At 42.0% G+C, this 18867-nt stretch overlaps 2 protein-coding genes across 4 annotated transcripts in view; both read right to left on the minus strand.

The window, feature by feature from the left end:
• The window catches only part of fes (FES proto-oncogene, tyrosine kinase), a 17623-nt gene extending 12636 nt beyond the window's left edge, over positions 1-4987 (minus strand). For both annotated transcript variants that reach the window (XM_031846581.1, XM_031846579.1), the window contains exons 1-4: positions 3073-4987; positions 1889-2062; positions 469-565; positions 68-251 (exon numbers count right to left, since the gene is read on the minus strand). In XM_031846581.1, the coding sequence (XP_031702441.1) occupies positions 68-251; positions 469-565; positions 1889-2062; positions 3073-3297 (680 nt within the window). In that variant the 5' untranslated portion in view covers positions 3298-4987. The remainder of the gene's footprint in view (positions 1-67; positions 252-468; positions 566-1888; positions 2063-3072) is intronic.
• A 292-nt stretch (positions 4988-5279) lies between these two features.
• furina (furin (paired basic amino acid cleaving enzyme) a) overlaps positions 5280-18867 on the minus strand; it is a 75309-nt gene continuing 61721 nt past the window's right edge. For both annotated transcript variants that reach the window (XM_031846583.1, XM_031846582.1), the window contains exons 10-16: positions 18395-18495; positions 17312-17415; positions 16970-17087; positions 13643-13822; positions 13425-13549; positions 11420-11542; positions 5280-10014 (exon numbers count right to left, since the gene is read on the minus strand). In XM_031846583.1, the coding sequence (XP_031702443.1) occupies positions 9407-10014; positions 11420-11542; positions 13425-13549; positions 13643-13822; positions 16970-17087; positions 17312-17415; positions 18395-18495 (1359 nt within the window). In that variant the 3' untranslated portion in view covers positions 5280-9406. The remainder of the gene's footprint in view (positions 10015-11419; positions 11543-13424; positions 13550-13642; positions 13823-16969; positions 17088-17311; positions 17416-18394; positions 18496-18867) is intronic.

Raw genomic sequence — 18867 nt, forward strand, 5'->3', positions numbered from 1 at the left:
ACACACACACACACACACACACACACACACACACACACACACACACAGTGTATAGATGCAATCTTACAGTATGAGCACCATCTCCTGCTGCAGAGTCTGCAGTGCACTGAGCAGTGCGGGCTGGATCTGACTGTAGTGGTGCTGATGGTAAACTTGAGCAGCTCGCACAGACAGCACATACTCGTTATGCAACTCGTGGAGTTTCATTGAAGCCTTTATATAACGCTCCTTCGCCTTGTCTCGCTCTTTACCTGTGCGCGCACGCACACACACACACACACACACACACACACACACACACACACACACACACACACACACACACACACACACACACACACACACAGGATAACACATTATGTCATGAAGGAAATCCACATTTCAGATTTGCACAGTAAAAGAAAAACCAAACTGTGCCATCAGTGTGAAACTGATTCTGCTCAGAGAGGAAAGTTACTGTATGTACACCTTTATTGGCCTCCTGGTACTTCCTCTTAGCCTGAGCTGCATCTCTCACTGCCTGTCTGTAGCTGCTCTTCAGCCTCTCCAGCTCTGTCTGGGTCACCTGAAGCAGCACACAGAAACACAGACAGGTGGAAAACATTTAGTGCAAGGCTGGGCTATATTCACAGAAGCTTTTGAATTTATGTGGTTAACAGCTGCCTCAATGAGTGTGAAGTGTCTGACACAGGAAGTGGACACCGAGTCTGAGATATTTCACTGCAGAGGAACAACAAACATGAGAGAAGAAGACACAGAAGGAAATGATCTGACCTTTGTTGAGCTGCCGGTGCAAAATCAGAGGTTTTTTTGTTTAGTCACAATCACGACATAAGATCTATCTATTGTGCCACACAGTTATTCACACAAAACCAAATTTGTTGTCTGCACAATAAAGTCAGAAAATTAAAATAAACAAACTGCCTGCCAGACGGCCAAACTGCAACCCAATATGGATCACTGGAAATGAGCACATCACTTCCCTGATGTAATTGGGTAATAAAAACTGTGTGGAGCAGCCAACAGTTTGAGATTGCATTAAAAACTGCATCTGCACACACTGTTTCCAGTCTATTGAACCTCATTTCATTCGACTGCTGTCTATTTATAATGCTGCGGCTGCAATGCTCATGTGCATGTCAAGATGACTCAAGAAAAATCAACAAATAGATTTTAAAACGACAACTTCCGCCAACACATAATAGTCATTTTATATGTTTGGACCAGGTAGTAAAAATGACGACACTGTCTTTGACATAACATGGAACTCTTGACACAATAAACTTAACGTGCTATTTCAAAAGTCCAACAGTAGTTGCAAAATAAAAGAAGCATTTCTTCTTAACAGCTGACATGCAAGATGATTTTTAAGTATATCATCCCTAAAAATGCAAAAGAATCCATGTATGAAATGTAACTAAGCAGTATTAGTTCACAGACCCCAGCTGTGCTTTCTTCATTTAAGAATATATGCAAGACATTATTGTTTAATTTGGCTTATTGTGTAGGGGTGTTGTCTGTCAAAAAAAAATCAAACAAACAGCAACAAGAATCAAAGTTCAATACCAAAAAAGTCAAAAGCTTAATTTCAGCAGTGACCAGTTTTATCACATGTGGACATCTGACTGTATAAATGTGGTTCACCTGCCTTTTGGTATGAAAGTAGTAATCTGTAAATAGTTGTATATTTGAGATTATGTGTGGGTAAGCGTGTTTTACTATAGTTGTGGGGACATGCCTTTTTTTGGGACACAATGGAAAGAATTGCACATACCCATTTTGTAAATCATTTTAGGGTTAAAACTTGATTTAAGGATAGGTAATCTAATGAAAAGTCATGAAAACAACTATATGTGTGTGTGTGTGTGTGTGTGTGTTCCTCACACACCTTGCTGAGCTCCTGCTTCAGCAGGTTCCACTGCTCTGCGTAGGTTTTGCGGAGCTGCTGTTTGTCTCTGATGAGCAGCGTCAGTTTGCTGATGGGACCATCCAGCAGATCCTCAGAGCGCTTCTTCATCACCTGACTGAGGAAGTCCGTCTGAGAAACCAGGACTCCCCATGACTGACAGACGGGGGGGGGGGGGGGAGGTCAGGGAGACAGGTCATTCAGTCCAGAGAACAACAGTCCTCCACACGTTCTATCCTCCGTTTGGATGTGGATTTGTTTGTTTGTTAATCTCAAAAATACTCAATAGATTTCAATACATTTTGATGAAAGTCAGACCATGGGCCAAAAACGAATTTGTGTCTTTTAACATGTATCGAGCCACCAAGTGTTTTTAAGAAATTCACCTAATATTTTTGGCTCATAACTCCTGGATTGTGAGGTGCAGAATTAAAATAATTTATTTATTTGTTGAACAAAACTCTTTTTCATCTCTTCTCTAATCAACGTGATCCAATCTTTGGTAGATATTTGGAGAACCTGCAGAAAAAGGGTTTTCTTTCCATATTGGCTTTCATAATGCTTCCTGCAAAAGGTTGCATTCAATTATTTGCAATATTTAAAGGAAGCATTGGGCGATTGCAAACAGCTTTCAAATCCATTCTGAGCAAATCAGAAAACTTTGACATTTCCCTAACAGGTAACATATCATACACACATTATACAGGTTGTATTGGACGTATTGGTCATGAGTCTGACATCCATGTAAATGTGAAGATTAGATGTATTGTAAATCCAAATAAATGCAAATAGAAAATAACCATCTTCTTGTGGTGGTATGCTCTTTCTAAGAGCTTCCTTATTTGGATAAAGAACATATATATTTAGAGCAATCTAAACTGAAGGGATCAGGGTTATTGGTACCTTTGCCTTCAGAAAATTCTCTTATATTTGTACCTCAAATAAATTAAGGAAAAAAAACTACTCATACAGATTTATTTTAGGATACTAAAATTGTGGCACACAATGCACTTTATTTTTTAATTCAATGCTCTGAATATTTAACACATTTGTGTTGACAACAAAAAAGCTAACTTCATTAGGGAAGTATTTGTTCCAATATGACCACATGCGAGTGCATAGTTCTGTGATGATCCGTTGATGATTAATGATCTACAAGACCTCACCTTGTTGAGCTGGCTGATGTAGTCCGGTCCTGCACCAGGCTGAGGCCGGTCCAGCTTCTCTACCATGGCCGCCATGTGGTGCAGCTGCACTGAAAACTCTCGTTCACTTTTAGCTCGATGACCAATCCACTTTTTCATGACCTCCATCAGGTGAAGCTCCGAGTCCAGCAACCGAATGACCGCTGCATGTGCCTGGGGGCATCGCAGGTCCTCTCCAAAGCTCATCTTCTGAATAGTTGAACTCTCCTCCCTGCCGAGTGTTTGTTGTCAGCAGTAAGTGTGTTCTCATGAGTGTGACAGAAAAAGATTGTAGAGCTGAAGCAGCTACTAATGACCAAGAGCAGTTTTGTCTCTGTGGCCTTCGGGGGCTTTCACTTCCCTGTGAAAAAAAAAACAAAAAGTACAGCGGTGCATGTGAGGCAGTACTTCCTCATATCTGTTTGAATGTGGTGGTGCATTTATTTGTAATTTTGCCTGCAATACAGAAACAACTTTAGTGGCACAGTAACACCCAAACCTGCCATTGTCAAATCAACAGTCAAATCAAATGCACAAAACAACACACAGACAGACAGACATCTTCAGCAATGCATGCATCAGAAGCATCGGATATGTTTAAGAATAGAATGTAACGATGGACACTTAAAGTACAGGAGTAAAGTACAATTTTGAGTTAATTTTACACAAGTATTTCTATTCTATGTTGCTTTATACTTATACTACACATTGCATTTCAGAGGCAAATATTGTACTTTTTACATCAGTACTTTTATTTTACAGCTGTAGTTACTTTGCTGATTCTGAGTTTGATGCACATTAAACTGGATAGCCTCAACCAAGTACAACAGTAAAACTATCTGTGCAACAGTAAGTTATTACAGTGATACATTACAACAGGAGATATACTGTTAACACTTTAAGTATATCTGGCTGTTAATGAGTAACGTTTTAAATGCATGACTTTTACTTGTACAACTATTTACTTTTAAATGATCAGAGTACTTCAACAATTGCATATTTGTATGTATTATAATCAAAGTGCTTTTAATAGTTTGATGTTATAAATGCCCACAGCAGGTGACCTGAAAGCCTGATGATAGGTACAGGTTTTTAAAATGTGGGGTGAAATAATTTAAATACCTCAATGCTGTTCAACTTTGAGCAACAACCAGTGTGTTGTGTTGGGTGTTATCTCTTCAAGTACACTGCTTATCGCTTTTAGACCCCAACCGACTGCTGATGGTGTTTGTTGCATGAAATAACAAAAATAACTTCTCATTTTCTTTTCCCCACAGTGTGACTCAGTCTCACTTCACTACTTGCATTTATGACTTGGTTGGTGTTGAATGCAGCCTCTCTGCTGTAACCTCGTTGGTATGATTACACCAGCCATACATCATCAAATACATTCATTATACAAAATGGGATGAAGACGGGACAGAGAAACACTGAACAATGCAGAGCAGCTCAGTCTGATCTTACAGACCGCAAAGGAAACGTCTGCTTTAATGCTTAGATGCAGCATCTACAAAGAGTCTAACATGCAGTTAGAGACAACAGTGTAGCAACAGTACTGGACAAGGTCTATTGTCACCATCACAGTTTACTAAATGTTGAAGAAAAACATTTTACTTAACTGAAGTTCCCGGGGTGGGAAGCTAGTAGCCTACATTTAGACTACGGTATTTGAATACACTTTTAAGGTATGCTATACTTGAGTATTTACATGTTCTGCAAATGCAGAGACAAGCTTAGCTTAGAAAAAGCTGTTGAGCTAACAGGATATTACAGTTTACACAGTGATGCATCAGTATAACATCCAATAATGTAATATCTGGTAATGAATCAGTCGCAGGGGCCAATTATGTGCAGAATTAGCCCATTTACTTTTGTAACAGAGTATTTATACATCTTTCTTCTGGTTCTCGAGTGAGTGATCTTAGTTCTTCACCAGCCGACACAAGTCACATTTACTTTTTGGAGCATTTCATTTAATAAAAACGCATTCAAATTTGCATAGATCTTTATTTTTTAGTAGAATCTATAATTGACATCAATTAAATAAAAGGAGAAAAACAAAAGTATCTTTAAATTACAAGAAAATTACACCACCATTCATATAGTACAAAAATAGGCCTTATTTTAGAGTTACGTCCCATGTAAGATAGTCATTCTTGTACATTATTCATAGGTCACAAACCTGTAAGGTACTGTGTGCAGCCAGGAACCTCACGAAGAGGCAGGAGGTGGTCAACAGAGCCGTCCGAGGCTGCTCCACTAAACAACCCCCCTCCCCCCCACCAAGTGTTTCATTTATACTTAAACAAGCATGTGCACGCACACAGATCTGATTGAGCCCTTAAATTAGTGGAGATGGGATACATTCTACCTCCTCCCTTCACAGCTGTTGAACATACAGGGTGTCAAAAAAAAAAAAAAAAAAAAGCCGAGCTGACAGAATGATGTCAACAAAGCACTTTGAACGTGAGTGAACGGGGTCAATGGACTGTGGCAACACGTCATAACACTAAACAGACAGCATTAAAATGATTGTCTTTGGTTATGCCAAAGATATTGCTCCTATTAAATCCATCCGTCTTCATACTGATCACGTCCGACTACATCCTAAAAGGAGGGACTAAAGCAACATCGAGCTCCACGTGAAATAAATCGGCTGTACGAAGAAAAAAGCCTCCATCACGTCCACCAGCGAGTCTTTTCTTTACAGCCACAGGAGATATTTTGTAACATTTCTGTTACTTTCCACATTAGAAGGCTTCACACTTTAGTGCCGGTGAAGTGGCAGCCTTACGATGATGAGCTGCTCACTGGCACAATTAGAGAGCCTTTTCTTTTCTTTTTTTAATGTGTAGTTTCCATCACATTCTTGCAGTGAAAGGAGTGAGCTGGCTGCTAATGGTGTACAGCAGCTCCCCGTGCTCTGGAAGCACGAGCTCCTTAATGCTGCCCGCATTCAGGATTTTCTTAAAAGTTGGAACACTTGAATGCTCAAAGCTCCGGGTTCATCAGTTTAAAGTTCTCTCAGTTTTCAAGCTGTAGCAAATAGAAGATCGAGCTAAGATGCATTAATCATTTTGTGTGCGCACTCGAGGGGCCACAGAAACCTGTCTGAACACTCCAGAATGTTGCACTTCAGGAGAAACTCTATTCTTTCTGGAAGCAATATAAATCTTTTGAAAGGGGAGCTGTAGCATGGATAATGTTAAGACTGTGCATCAATACTAATTGCATTGGTAAAAGTCTAACACTACAGTTCTTCTAAAGAAGCAAACTTTTAGCATCCAGAGTTTAACTAAATAGTTTATGGAAGCAATTTTGGTGCCGCATTAGCCCCATTATCTGTTGTTTACACACTTCACACCAAGCTGGGAAGTCAACAGGATTTCGTGGCTCAAGTCTGAGGCTGTAGTTATTACATTTCTAAATTAGCATCCTAGCAAACTTAATGGAAGCCTAAATGGCAGTCGGCACTAATGTACGTGACACAAAGCTATGCAGCGCACGCTCATTATTCTGCAGCCACACCCTTGTTCTTTTTGAGGGCACTTTGTCTAAATACGCGTTCTCGGGTTGGTTTCCAATCCCGTTTAGTGCTTCCTGGCTGAAACTGTGGCGATAAGCCAAATGTGCTACACCTGCACGAGCCATCTGAGATGAATTAAGCTTCCTGGCTCAGTGCCGTGTTTGAGAGCATACATACCAATCTTCTCCATCTTTTTGAACAGGATGTTGGATGGTAATGGTTTGGAAACCCTTTATTCTCATCTCTCTCTCTCTCTCTCTCTGAACAAGCTTTTGCAATTCAAATCACATTCAGCTGTGAATATTTATGAATAATACCCTCAGAGAAAGCTTTTGCAACAAAAGTGGTTGAATTAAAATTGATAAGTTTTGTGTGCTTGTGCACCTTCCTGCCCTCAAAACAAGGAAATGATTTGATTGTCAGCGACAAACTTATGAACAAAAAGGTCCTGATGGAGCTGCCCGGGGTAAAAAAGGCCGTAACAATTTCATGTTGATTTAGCTGTTAAACGCTGGCCCACAAGCTCTTTGGACATCCTTCTACCCATTCTATTTAAAGCCCAGGTGGGGCTGAACCTAAAGGCCATACATTTTGAGAGAGATGGTGTTTACACAGCAGGTTTACAGTTTCTGAATCACAATTGCTTGTCTCTCTTCTAAAACATAAATGTGACTAACATGCCTATCCTCCTGAATCCTTCCCAGCAAGCGTTGTCCTATCTGACCTACATATAATTTGACCTCTATAATCACTTAACAGAGCTCCTCGAGCGGCGTACGAAGCCTTGCTGAATGATACGAGAGGTAGATTTGAAAGAAAAGGATGAGCAGCGGCAGCTTTGTATGCATGTCATCAAAAGGACAACCTCTCTCAGCCAGTTCCACTGTTTTTGTACTGGAAATGAGAAAAAAATAAATCACAATTTCAACATAGTAGAAAAAGAGGATCAATGGATTCAAAATGGCGACACTGCATTAAATCATGAGATGCAAATTTTAGATGATAAGCAGCCAGAAAAAGAATCACTTTAAAACAATCTTCCCTAAAGGTATGATTAAAACCTCTCAGAATAAATAGGTGCTGCAGTATCATTCAGAATATCATTAACTGGCTGAAGTACGCTGAAGAGATAATCTGACATTCTGATTAGATGAAGACTGGAGGGTAAGAGCAGAGACACCGATGAGAAGTGGAGTCTCCAAGTAGGATTTCTAAACAACATTCAAGATTGGAGAGGAGAGCAGAGACTATGACGCAAAGGAGGAAAGGAAACGGTCACTTCAGAGGGCAGAGAGACATTTTTCATGAGCAGTAAACCAACTCTCACACACCCACCGACACACACGTTAACAACGTTTCAGTTATTATGATATGAGGTGTATCTGATGTACGTTTGTAGTGCTAATGTGCTCTGACAAAAGGGAAGGCCTTGATGTATTGTTAACTGTCTGCTCTGTCAAGGAATCAATCACAGGTAACTCAACACCTGCCAGCTGCTTTTGAGAAGCTCTTGTGCTCAACAGTCACGTATTGTTCTGGGTCCCATCAGCACGTCGGCTGCGTCTCTCTCAGCCCTGGGATGCGAGCACATCAAACACGGAAATTAAATGCCCCTGGAAGGTTTGAGTGAGTAGCCTGTGTGTGTGTGTGTGTGTGTGTGTATATATGTTGTTTTTTAGTTTCTTCTTTTCAATTTTCGTACTTTTTTGATACCCTTCCATGTGACGGTTGGGGAGAAGATGAGCGCAGGATCATTTAAAGTTTCCAAACCGAGATAAATTGAGTCCATCTTGAATCCCAAAAGTCTGGAAGAAGCTTTGTTAGTTGTGCGACTCAGTTTGTTCTGCCAGAGCTGAGAGAGACGTTTCCAGACTTGCTGTACAATAAGAGCCCCCCCACCTCCCCCACCTAGAACAACAACTACACAGATAAAAAAAAAAGAAAAAAAGAAGACTGTGTGGAAGATGGATTTTTGTTTATCTCATCATGAACAGAAACAAGCAGAGAGGCTCTCAGACAGTCTGTGTTGTTTATCTGACATGTGATCGTAAACTATTAAACTCTGGACATTTCCTTAACAACTATTATACTTTTGATTTGTGCACGTTTTAAACGCACTGTGCATCGCTACAGATAAGTGGTGCTTTTATGAACAGATTTTGGACGTTGATGTCACTAAACGACACTTCAGGGAGAATCAATGCTTCCAAATCCGATTTCATGCCTCGTAATACAATGTTTTGCAGTCACTTTTGAGTACTAAATGTGACAGGACCAGCTTTAGCTTCTCTATAAAGGGCAGTACACGGCCCATCAGATTTACACGCACACATTCAGACGCATACACACATCTCTACTCCTCACATACTACAATCTCGTCTGGCTACTGCACGGAAACTGATGGGAAGGGAGAAACAAAAGGAATGAAGCAAATAATAATCAATTGTTTACTGGAACAAAGAGGAACTGGAGGGGAAAATGGACACAGCACAGACGGACACTGTTAGTTATCGAGGGCAAGAGGAGGGAGAGAGCCAGTTTAATAGAGAGAAGTGCTCAAGTATGAACAGAGCAAAGCTCAGACCATCCCGAGCTCTGAGAGACAGCGGCTTCAGGTCTCCCACAGCAGATCCTCAGAGGAGAACCCAGTAAGAGACGGGGAAGAAGGGACGACAGATAAAACCAGAAAAAGACAGCATGAGGGTTGTTACCACAGCTCCGAATCATCAGACAAATGAGGGTGCGAAGACTTTAAAAGCAGGAGAGAGGGGGGGGGATGTGGGGGAGGCATTAAAGAGCACTTTGTGTTTTGATAAAGGCAGTCCTCTCATTTTGGACGGCAAACTCTTCGTTATCAGAGTCTGTATTTACCCCATCGTCCCCCCACACTGTCGGGATGCCGCGGTACGAGACCACCCTATTTCCCCCGAGGCTGAAACTGCCCCCGAGGCCGCCGCCGGCCTCCAGAGAGGGCAGCTTGATGAGAGCGCCGGAGCGCAGCTGCAGCACCAGGAAGGTGCCAGCAAAGGTGGCGATGATGGCCATGCAGCTGAGCACGGCGACGGTGATAGGCAGCCCGGAGCTGAGCTGGAGCTGCATCCCCGTGTTCCCCTGGCCCACCATGAAGCTGTCAGGGGACTCGCGCATGTACTGGTTGAGGTGCAGGCAGGTGCCGGAGATGGGGTCCAGGGAGCTGTGAGGGAGGCAGGACAGGCAGGCCCGGGGGCTGAGGCTGCTGCAGGTCAGGCAGGGCGGTGGGCAGGGCAGGCAGGCTGGGATGGAGGTCGGTGTTATAAAGTTTCCCACTGTGTAGTTGAGGAGCTGGGAGCCCACTGAGAAGCCTGGTGGACATTCTTTCACACAGCCCTGCTGAAAGAGGTAGTAGCCGGCGTCGCACTCTGTAACACAGAGAAACAAAACTGAAATAAAAAGCTGCATGCACGCGCACCTTGTACCGCCTCATATGAGTCAGACAACCAAAAAACAGAGAAGCAGGATTTCTTCCCAAACAGTCTTGACATTTCTATATTCATTCATCTTTGGGTTGTCTCGGTAAATGTGAGACAAAGTTTCAGGGTAATTTTGTTTTTAAGTTGCCATTTTCACTTTTGTTAGAGCTATTTTGCTTACTAAGAAAACTGATGACGAAAGAAGATTTGCAATTTATATGCTGAGAGCAGCATGTTAAAGTCAACAGAGGCATTTCCATATGCAGGCAGTCCAGATGCAGACCATTGCCTGCAATGGCAATTAACAGACTGGGTGCTGGGGGTAATAGAGCTGGAAACAGGAGGGAGAGCTAACAGGAGGAGGAAAATGTAATATACTTGTAAACTGTAGTTGTCATCCCGAACTCAGAAAGCATTGTTTACTACATGATACATGACAATCATAACATATGATAATCAAATGTATGATAATTAAACTGTTAGTATGTAGGTACCTCTGACAGCCTGTAGGGGTCAGACTGTCACTGCACAGACAACATGCAGGTGGACATACACAGTAGTATCTGTAGACCTTGCCTATGGCAGTATTTGGATTAGGTAGGAGATGGCCATATGGACACCATTTCATTTAAATGAGGTTATTAAAAAAGGACCTGCAGTCAAATTTCATTTCATCTCATCAGAAGTCAATCTCTGAACCCACCGGCTATCGGTCTGACGATGGATAAGCCTCTGGGGGCAAAAGGCTTTATTCTGGGGTTGCGGTGACCAAGACTTCCTTTTCTGTGCTGCTCATTGCTTACAGTCCGATTAGCAACATACAACACTGGAGTTTGATTTGAGATACGACGTGTACGACCAGATTGCTTCACATGCAGCCAGATTACAGGCTCATTTTACAGGTGGGTTCCCAGATTGCATTTGGGCCAACGCGTTCCGCCTCTTTTGCTCTCCACAAGGACCTGCATTCAACCAAAGCCTGCTTGATGGTGATTGGTCAATACTTACTCATATTACAAACAAAAACAATCTGTTGCAAAAACATCTCGTCCCGATGCCCACAGATTCTACATGTGAATGAATAATGTGTTCATAGAGATTAATCAGAAGTTAGATCTTCATTTGTTTACAGGAAGAGTTTGAATAAGATAATTGTCTGCCCACAGGTGAAATAGAGACATGCAATGCAGACTGAGCACACGGGGGATAATATTTCATCCCGTTCACCTCACGCGCTACTTCACATGTCACATCTCAACATGACTCAACATGTGATATACACTACCCCACATCAGCTGATGTGACAGTGACTTCCTGTGAGGAACAAACTGTGGAGGAGAGATGCTAGTCTTACCGATGCATATCTGCCTCAGGTCCAAGGTCTTGCAGTTGCCATCGTCAGGCTGAGCTTCGTCAGAGGAGCTTGAAGATGCTGAGCCGGTGCCATACAGAACCAGGATGAACTGGGTCAAAGTGCCTGAGCGCAGAGATAGAGGAGAAAAAAAAAAAAAAAAAAAAAAAAGAAATGAACCATGAGACAAAGTAGGCCTGTCAAAAACCTAAAGGCTCCGACACTCCCTCGGGTGGATTTAGTAAATGCATCCTCTTCTCATTGTAGACTCTTGGATTTTCAGCATAAAATGACTCCTTGAAATGAGCTACCATTTAAAGACAGCATGATTTCACTCTGTGCCTAGTATGAGTGTTATAAAGTGCACATCTCTGAAGAACCATTCAAGTGTGGGGACTTGTGAGAGGTTCCACTTTAGTAAATCTCTTCTTGCCGAGGAGGGAGGTGTGAGGCGTTTATACATCTTCTTTAGTTTAAAAGAAAAATCGAGATCTGTTTTTCTGTTTTCTTGGCTTCTGAATAATGTGTTGTGGGTGGATGATGTAGATGCAGACGGTTGTTGGAGGATGCAAGCACAAACAGACAGGGTGAAATATTCACTCCCCTGCTTCATCATGCTCCCTGCTATAAGAAAACTGGTTACTGCAGAGCTTTTCAGAGCCGGCTTCACAGCTCCTATAAAGAGAACCAAAGGCACTCTGGATGCAGAAGCCACTTGATCTCTTATCTCCTGGCACTGAATCCTTAACCCTTGAGCTAAACTCTAGACTCAACAGATTAATGTTGATGTAAAGTCATTCTATGTGGTCCTCGTGGGCTCGTAGTTAAGACGCATACTGTACCACGTGACCACGACGCCCCGGGTTTAATCCACTCGTTGCCTCGCTCCCGTATCTCTACGGTCAATAAAGGCAGAAAATGCCAAAAGAGAAAACATATATACGCTCACACTGTGTGTATGTATATATACATACATACATACATACATACATATATATTTATGTAAATTACTGCTGAAATTAGTTTAATTCATAACACTCAAAAATTGAGTACAGTGGAAAAACTCCGTGCCGTTCAATTGAAGAAAGGATGGTCCAGTGTTCCCTATGCTAAAAGAGATAAAAGACGAAGCATTGAAGCACATTCCTCAGCATTTACAGAATCCGACCAGCTCTCTCAGAGCTGCCACTTAGACACGTACCGGTCATTTCACCCAGTTGGGAACCTTCCTAATGGGTCAATCGACCGCAGCCCTGTTTGTAATACTGCAATAGAAGGGCTTTCATCAGTGGGCCATAGGCTCACAATGTGTTACCGCATTCGGCGACAGACAGATAGAAGGACTTAACAGACATTTATTTACATGAAAATCTTCTAGATTATTACTTAAATGAATAAAATTATTAGTCAATTGACTGAAAATCAATTAACAATTTCTATTTTTCGTCTGGTTCCAGCTTCTTAAATGTGAGGATTTACTGCTTTTGTTAGTTCAATGTATCTTTAAGTTTTATACTGCTTTCAGACAAAACAGCAACAACAGCTTAATGAAGATGTCCTCTTGTGACTGAAAAAAACTCGATTACAAAAGTAGTCATCAAATTTATGGTCACCACAAGGAACTTTTAACTGGCTATGAAAGGGCCTCGATTTAATACTGACGCGTTTATGTGACGTAAATGAGCAGAAGAGACCATCAGTGAGAATATTGTTTTTTTCTACATAGTTATTCTTGTCATCAGGTCCGAATACGATTCCCTGTGAAATCCGACGAAACTAATGACGGCACGCAGGTTCACCAGAAACTCCTTCTGCTCAGACTCCAGCAAGGGTAGTAGCTTTAATCAATAATGATAATCATTATTTTGCATCATCATCCCAATTTCAAATACGGCCAAAAGAAAGATAAACTAAGACGGGACTAAATTCTAGTTATGAACACACAAACATGGAGGCAAATCCACCGAAATGTTAATTTCTTGAATCTTTCGCGACAAAGATGCTTTACCGTAGTCACTGGCACCAGCCACGTTCTCGATCTCCAGCATCCACGCCCCGGTGGGGATTTCATCCCAGGAGTGGGTGGTCATGAAAGCCCAGTCGTTAAAACCCTCTGATGAGTAGTCATGAGGCCTGCAGGAAAATCAAGAGCAGGCAGTGTAAACAGTTTGTGTTTACCAACATGCACCGTTTTGTCTGTGTGAATGCGTACTTGTGTGTTTGTACCTGGGGTGGAGCAGAGTGGAGCGTGTGCCGGCAGGACTAATGAGGTGGATCGCCAGGTTCCCCCTGCGGTTGTAGGACAGAGTGAGCCGGGCCTGAACGTGCTCCAACGACGTCACGCGACTGTCTGTCCCGATGCAGGCGTCCACGCTCATGTTGATCGACAAATGGCTGCCAATGTTCCTGTCAGACATGAGATGGGACGTATGAGAAAGACACACGAAGACAGCGGTATATGTTAGTTGTAGGTTGTGTGTGCTGCTAAAATCATTACTGGCTAGTTCTGAGCTGGGAATAATCTACACTCCAGATAACTGCGCGAGTGTGACACTTTGCTCGGGGCCAGTGTGAACGTCTGAGACTTAGTGGCCTTGAACAGGATTAGCGTCGGTGTAGCACCGGTGTCCTCTGTGGAAGTAAAGCGCCAACCTCTTTTTACTCCCCCGCTTAGGAGATTACACGCATCCACAACAATTCAGAGGAGGAGGAGGACTACGAGTTCTGATCACTAAACTGTCACAGCCCTTCCAGGTTCCGTCTGATACATTTTTCATGATGGATTACATAAACGCCTTTGACCTTTGGAGCAGCCTCACATGGGAAAAGTCCTAAAGGTTCATTTACAGCACTTTTCTACAGTAGATGCCAACAACGTCATACAGTCAATGTCCACATTATTATTGTGATGCAAAATTGGCAGCAATGCAGTCAAAACAAATTAAAACATGAGAGAAGGAAATGGAAATGTATACAGATGGCTGCTGACATTTGACCACTGCGGCACACTGTGGTTTAAGGTCTGGGAGAAGCATTTGTGGCGCTGTTGTAGAGCAAAAGATCAAGAAAGAAAGGCGGCAAGTTTGGCTCCATTTGTCATCAACATTTCAGTCGCAGCTACAGGTGAAAATCACGTCAGTGATGATTGGAAACACTGTTGCTGAAAATTAAAAGATGCCTGGAGAATAACACACGTTTTCTCTGTTCAGTGTCATCAAAACAAAACACACCCCAAAAAACCAACATTGCACAGATGTCTTTTGCTGGAATTAGTTTCTTATTCTGGCATTTAGCAGATCTGGTCCAATGGATTATTATCTACCAATAAAACTCTTATCACATATTGGAAATATTTTATTAAACGATTTTTAAATTCAATCTGTTTACAGCAACAATTCTGGAGAGACATGATTATGAAGCTTTTCAGAACAACCCAAAATATATTCTGGGAGGCAGCCAGACCTGAGGAATTGCCATCCATTTGGCAGGTTTGGAGTGTTTCTAGATCATAAATCACTTTCTGAAAACATTTGTCAGAGCTTCCAACTCTCTTAATACTCCAGTTTGCAGTAATACTAAATGTTGCAATCCTGGGGGTAATTTGCACTAAATTAGCTAAATCCTCTTCTAGAACAAAGTGCGCACACACGCACGCACGCGCACACGCACGCACCTGGGTGTTTGTCCGTCACATTTAATGTTGAAACAACAGACAACACATCTCTCGGATACCTCTTGAAACAATGCTTGTGTGCTCACTTATTCGGTTAGACACATGCTTAGAGGAGCTTTCCTGCAGAGACTTCATGCTTTGAGGCCCAATCCATTTTTCCAAATGAAAACTCAAGGTTAGGCCGACCAATACAAATGAAATCAATGATCTGCAAACTCCTGCCACTTCAAAATCTATAAAGAAATCTTTATATAAACAGAATAACACTTAACTAAAAACTCCAAAGTTATCTATTCATCATCTAACTGTTACACGAGTAAATGGCAAAAGAAATTGTGATTATGGTCATAATTGTGCAGTACTGCTGTTTTTCCATCTTTTTGATCAATCTGTAATGAGACTGTAAGATATAATCACTGTATATAAGACACTGAACACATACCTGCTGACTCATTTCTAGTCAGTCTGGATAAGTGAGCCGGCTAAACACCTAAAATGTAAATTGAATAACATGCCTTGACTGATGCTCCCAGACGCTCAGACCATCTGCTCTGAGCACCTCATAGCTGCAGTGAAAGAGAGAGAAACCTCTAACCCAGCGAGGGAAGTGACAGTGAGTGCATAATGAAGAGGAGATATCAGGCTGTGTTTACACTGTGACACCAGGAAAAGAAGGAATAAAATGGCGAAGGAGAAATTTACAGTCTTAACAGCGAAAGCAACGCATGAATTGACAAATTAATATTTCTCTTTTAAATGCTCCCTGTCAAGCCGACGGAGCATTTTAACGGGGCCCTGAGCCGAGCTGCAGATGAAGACATAACGTGTCACTGCAGCAATGTCAACGTCTCTTATCGCTCAGACATCCAGGTTGTGTTATCATGCCGCTTAATCCCACACCGAGTCTACGTCACAACAAATGTAGACAACAGCAGTGTTTTTATTCTGTTCTGCCATTTCTTGTAATGGTATATTGATTACTATTATTTGAATCAGTATTTTTTTCTGATCACATTCATCCATTTCATGTCTTTTCTGTTTAATCTTACATTTGTGTTAAACGGTTCTCTAGCTCTGTGCTGCTGCCATCTTAGCCAGGACACTCCCGTAAAACCTGTTTTTATGCCAGCGAGGCTCTTTTCTGGTATAATGGCTATTCCAGTGATTTAGTATTGCACTTTCAAAACGTTGGACTCAGAAGAGACAGATTAAGACGGTCAGGAGATATCCTGGTTACTATTCCAAAGTTTAGAAAGCTTCCTCCAGCGCCAAAGACGACAAGCTGTTTTTAAGTTTTTCATCCAAAATTCTGTTTGAATGTGCAAAAAAATTACATATTCAACCTGTAATAATCAGCGCTGTTGCAGTAGAGTGTTCCTAAAATACACAGTCAATCTGATCCAGATCTGCTCTATCAGTAAAACAGACTATTGTTCTTCTCTTTGCTAACACAAAATGGAGAAAACCAGTTCTACATGCTGAGCAGATAATCATGAAACAAACCATCTGGGACTAAAGTGAGTAAAGATTTTGGTTTTGACAAAAACAGATTCTGGTTTGTAGGTAAAGGTAAGGTTGTTAGCCGATATAAGTGTGAGTGTTAAATGCAACTGCATTACAATAATGTCAGCTCGTCACTCAAGTGAGGCAGCGGAGGCACCTTGGACTGAACAGAACATTATTCTGAAAGGTAATTTAGGATTAGGCTGTGTGGGTTGCATTCAAATCAATTCAAACAAATGACTTGTTTCTTTTAATTAGATTGAACTAGATTTGTTTTAAGTGACAGCAGTAATGTGTGAAGACTCTTCTAATCATGGTGGCGAGATAAATGGAGTGAGCTGTAAGTGTGTTTTTGTGTGCGTGTGTAATGTACCAACCTTGGCTCACTGACCATGGTGATCACACATTTCCGCTGTGGCCTCACACTGGTCCATGTTTCTGCCAGCGCTACAATTGCACTGGCATCAAGTAGACCATATCCATATGAATGGCTAACTGCAGAGACCAAGAGAGAAGAGAAGAAAACAGACGCATGAGATCAGCATCCTCGCTCTGCTCCAACTATAGACGAGTTACAGTTATATTTTAGGCTTTCGTACAACCAGGGCCTTGCATCCCTAGTTACAATTTTGTTTATTATAATCATAACATGCTAATGAGCCTCCGAGGCATCTGCAAACTGCAGATGGCCAAAGAAAACTTGGAAGGAGTTGCTGTACCTTTGCGCCCAACCCCATTTGTTCTCCAGTCGTTGGTGAGCAGGTGGGCAGGGTGAGAAGTTCGTACAACCAGATGTTGCATATCCCTCCAGGTCAGATTTTTACTGGAACGTGTGTATGTGCAAGCACACACAAAGACACACACAGCCACATAAAGAGAAAGACACACACACACACACACACGCGCGCGCGCACACGCACACGCACACACACACACACACACACACACACACGCACACGCACACACACACACACACACACACACACAGGGAGACACACATGGTCAAACAGGTGCGTCCTAGAGTCTTAACCTGCAGGTGGACAGCTGAATAAATACAATGAAGTACCAGTCACATACTTTCCTGAATTAGACTAAATCTTCAGTCAACATGCGTCTGAACTCAATTCCTGCCTATAAAAAGTGTCAAGTGGTTATCCTGCCTGCTGCCATGCAGGTTTGAATGGATAACAAGGGGTTACAGCAGGTCACAGTTGGGTTTAACTTAAAAAAAAGGTATAATTTTTATTGCAATCGCCTCGCTACTTTTGCCACAAGACTAATTACTCATTTTCAGCACTGTTCTGACGTTCATGTTTGTCCCTCCATTAGCGCTGCGTGACTGGATAAGAATGATTAGTGCTGTTGTTAATGCACTGCAAGTCTGTCAGGCAGAGAGGTTAAAAAGTAATTCATAAAAAGGGATAATCGAGCAGAATGGCCGCATAAACAAGTAGCACCTGCAGTTGAAGCCTTATTTAATACAAGTGTTAAATCTGTGCCAAAAAAAGCTAGAAAATGATTTTAGCTGTTGCCACTAAAGGACCAATTTGCAATCGGAAAACTTCTAACTACACGCTAGAAACTGATAAGAGTGGGGCTTGAATTCAAACTACTGAAATCATTTTTCAATCATGAGTTTGTTCTGTACAGATTATATTTTCTGTTCTTTTCACGGGATTACAATTATTTTAATCAACAAAGGTCAGGGAAATATGCAGATGGGGAAGGTTAGAATGAGACCGCAAAGCTGAAGAGAATTGTAAGGCTTGGGGAGCCTCAGGAAAATGGTGATAAGTACTTACTTGGCCTCAAGGGCAAGAGCGATGATCCCAGCAGCCAGCGGGGCGGAGGCAGATGTGCCTGTGTGGGAGTCTGTGCATTTTGATTTGAGGTCTGTAGTCACCTACGGAAGATGAACATGGGAAAGCTGAAATAGACGGCTCCGACAAAACAAAAAGGTTCTTCCAATTCAGTTTTTTTGAACTCTGGTCCGTCCTCAGACGGTATCACAAATCCTAAACTTTCGCAGCTAAATAATTGAAAAATACATTCCCAAAACGTTTAAATCCTGTTCACCTCATAACTGTGAATTTGCCTCCTTTAAGTGAGAAAACAACTTTACCCTCCATCACTCCCTGGCTTACTATCTCATGCGTATTTGCTGGCGGCGGATAGTGCCTAACAGATAAAGAAGCAGGAACTTAAGAGCAAAACGTCCTCAGCACGGCTCGCTGGACCAGCTGGAAAAATCAAAGCAGGGAAATCGTATAACTTA

The sequence above is a fragment of the Anarrhichthys ocellatus genome, unplaced genomic scaffold (assembly GCF_004355925.1).
Source record: "Anarrhichthys ocellatus isolate YVR2014 unplaced genomic scaffold, GSC_Weel_1.0 scaffold6, whole genome shotgun sequence".
In the NCBI taxonomy this organism is placed as follows: Eukaryota; Metazoa; Chordata; class Actinopteri; order Perciformes; family Anarhichadidae; genus Anarrhichthys; species Anarrhichthys ocellatus.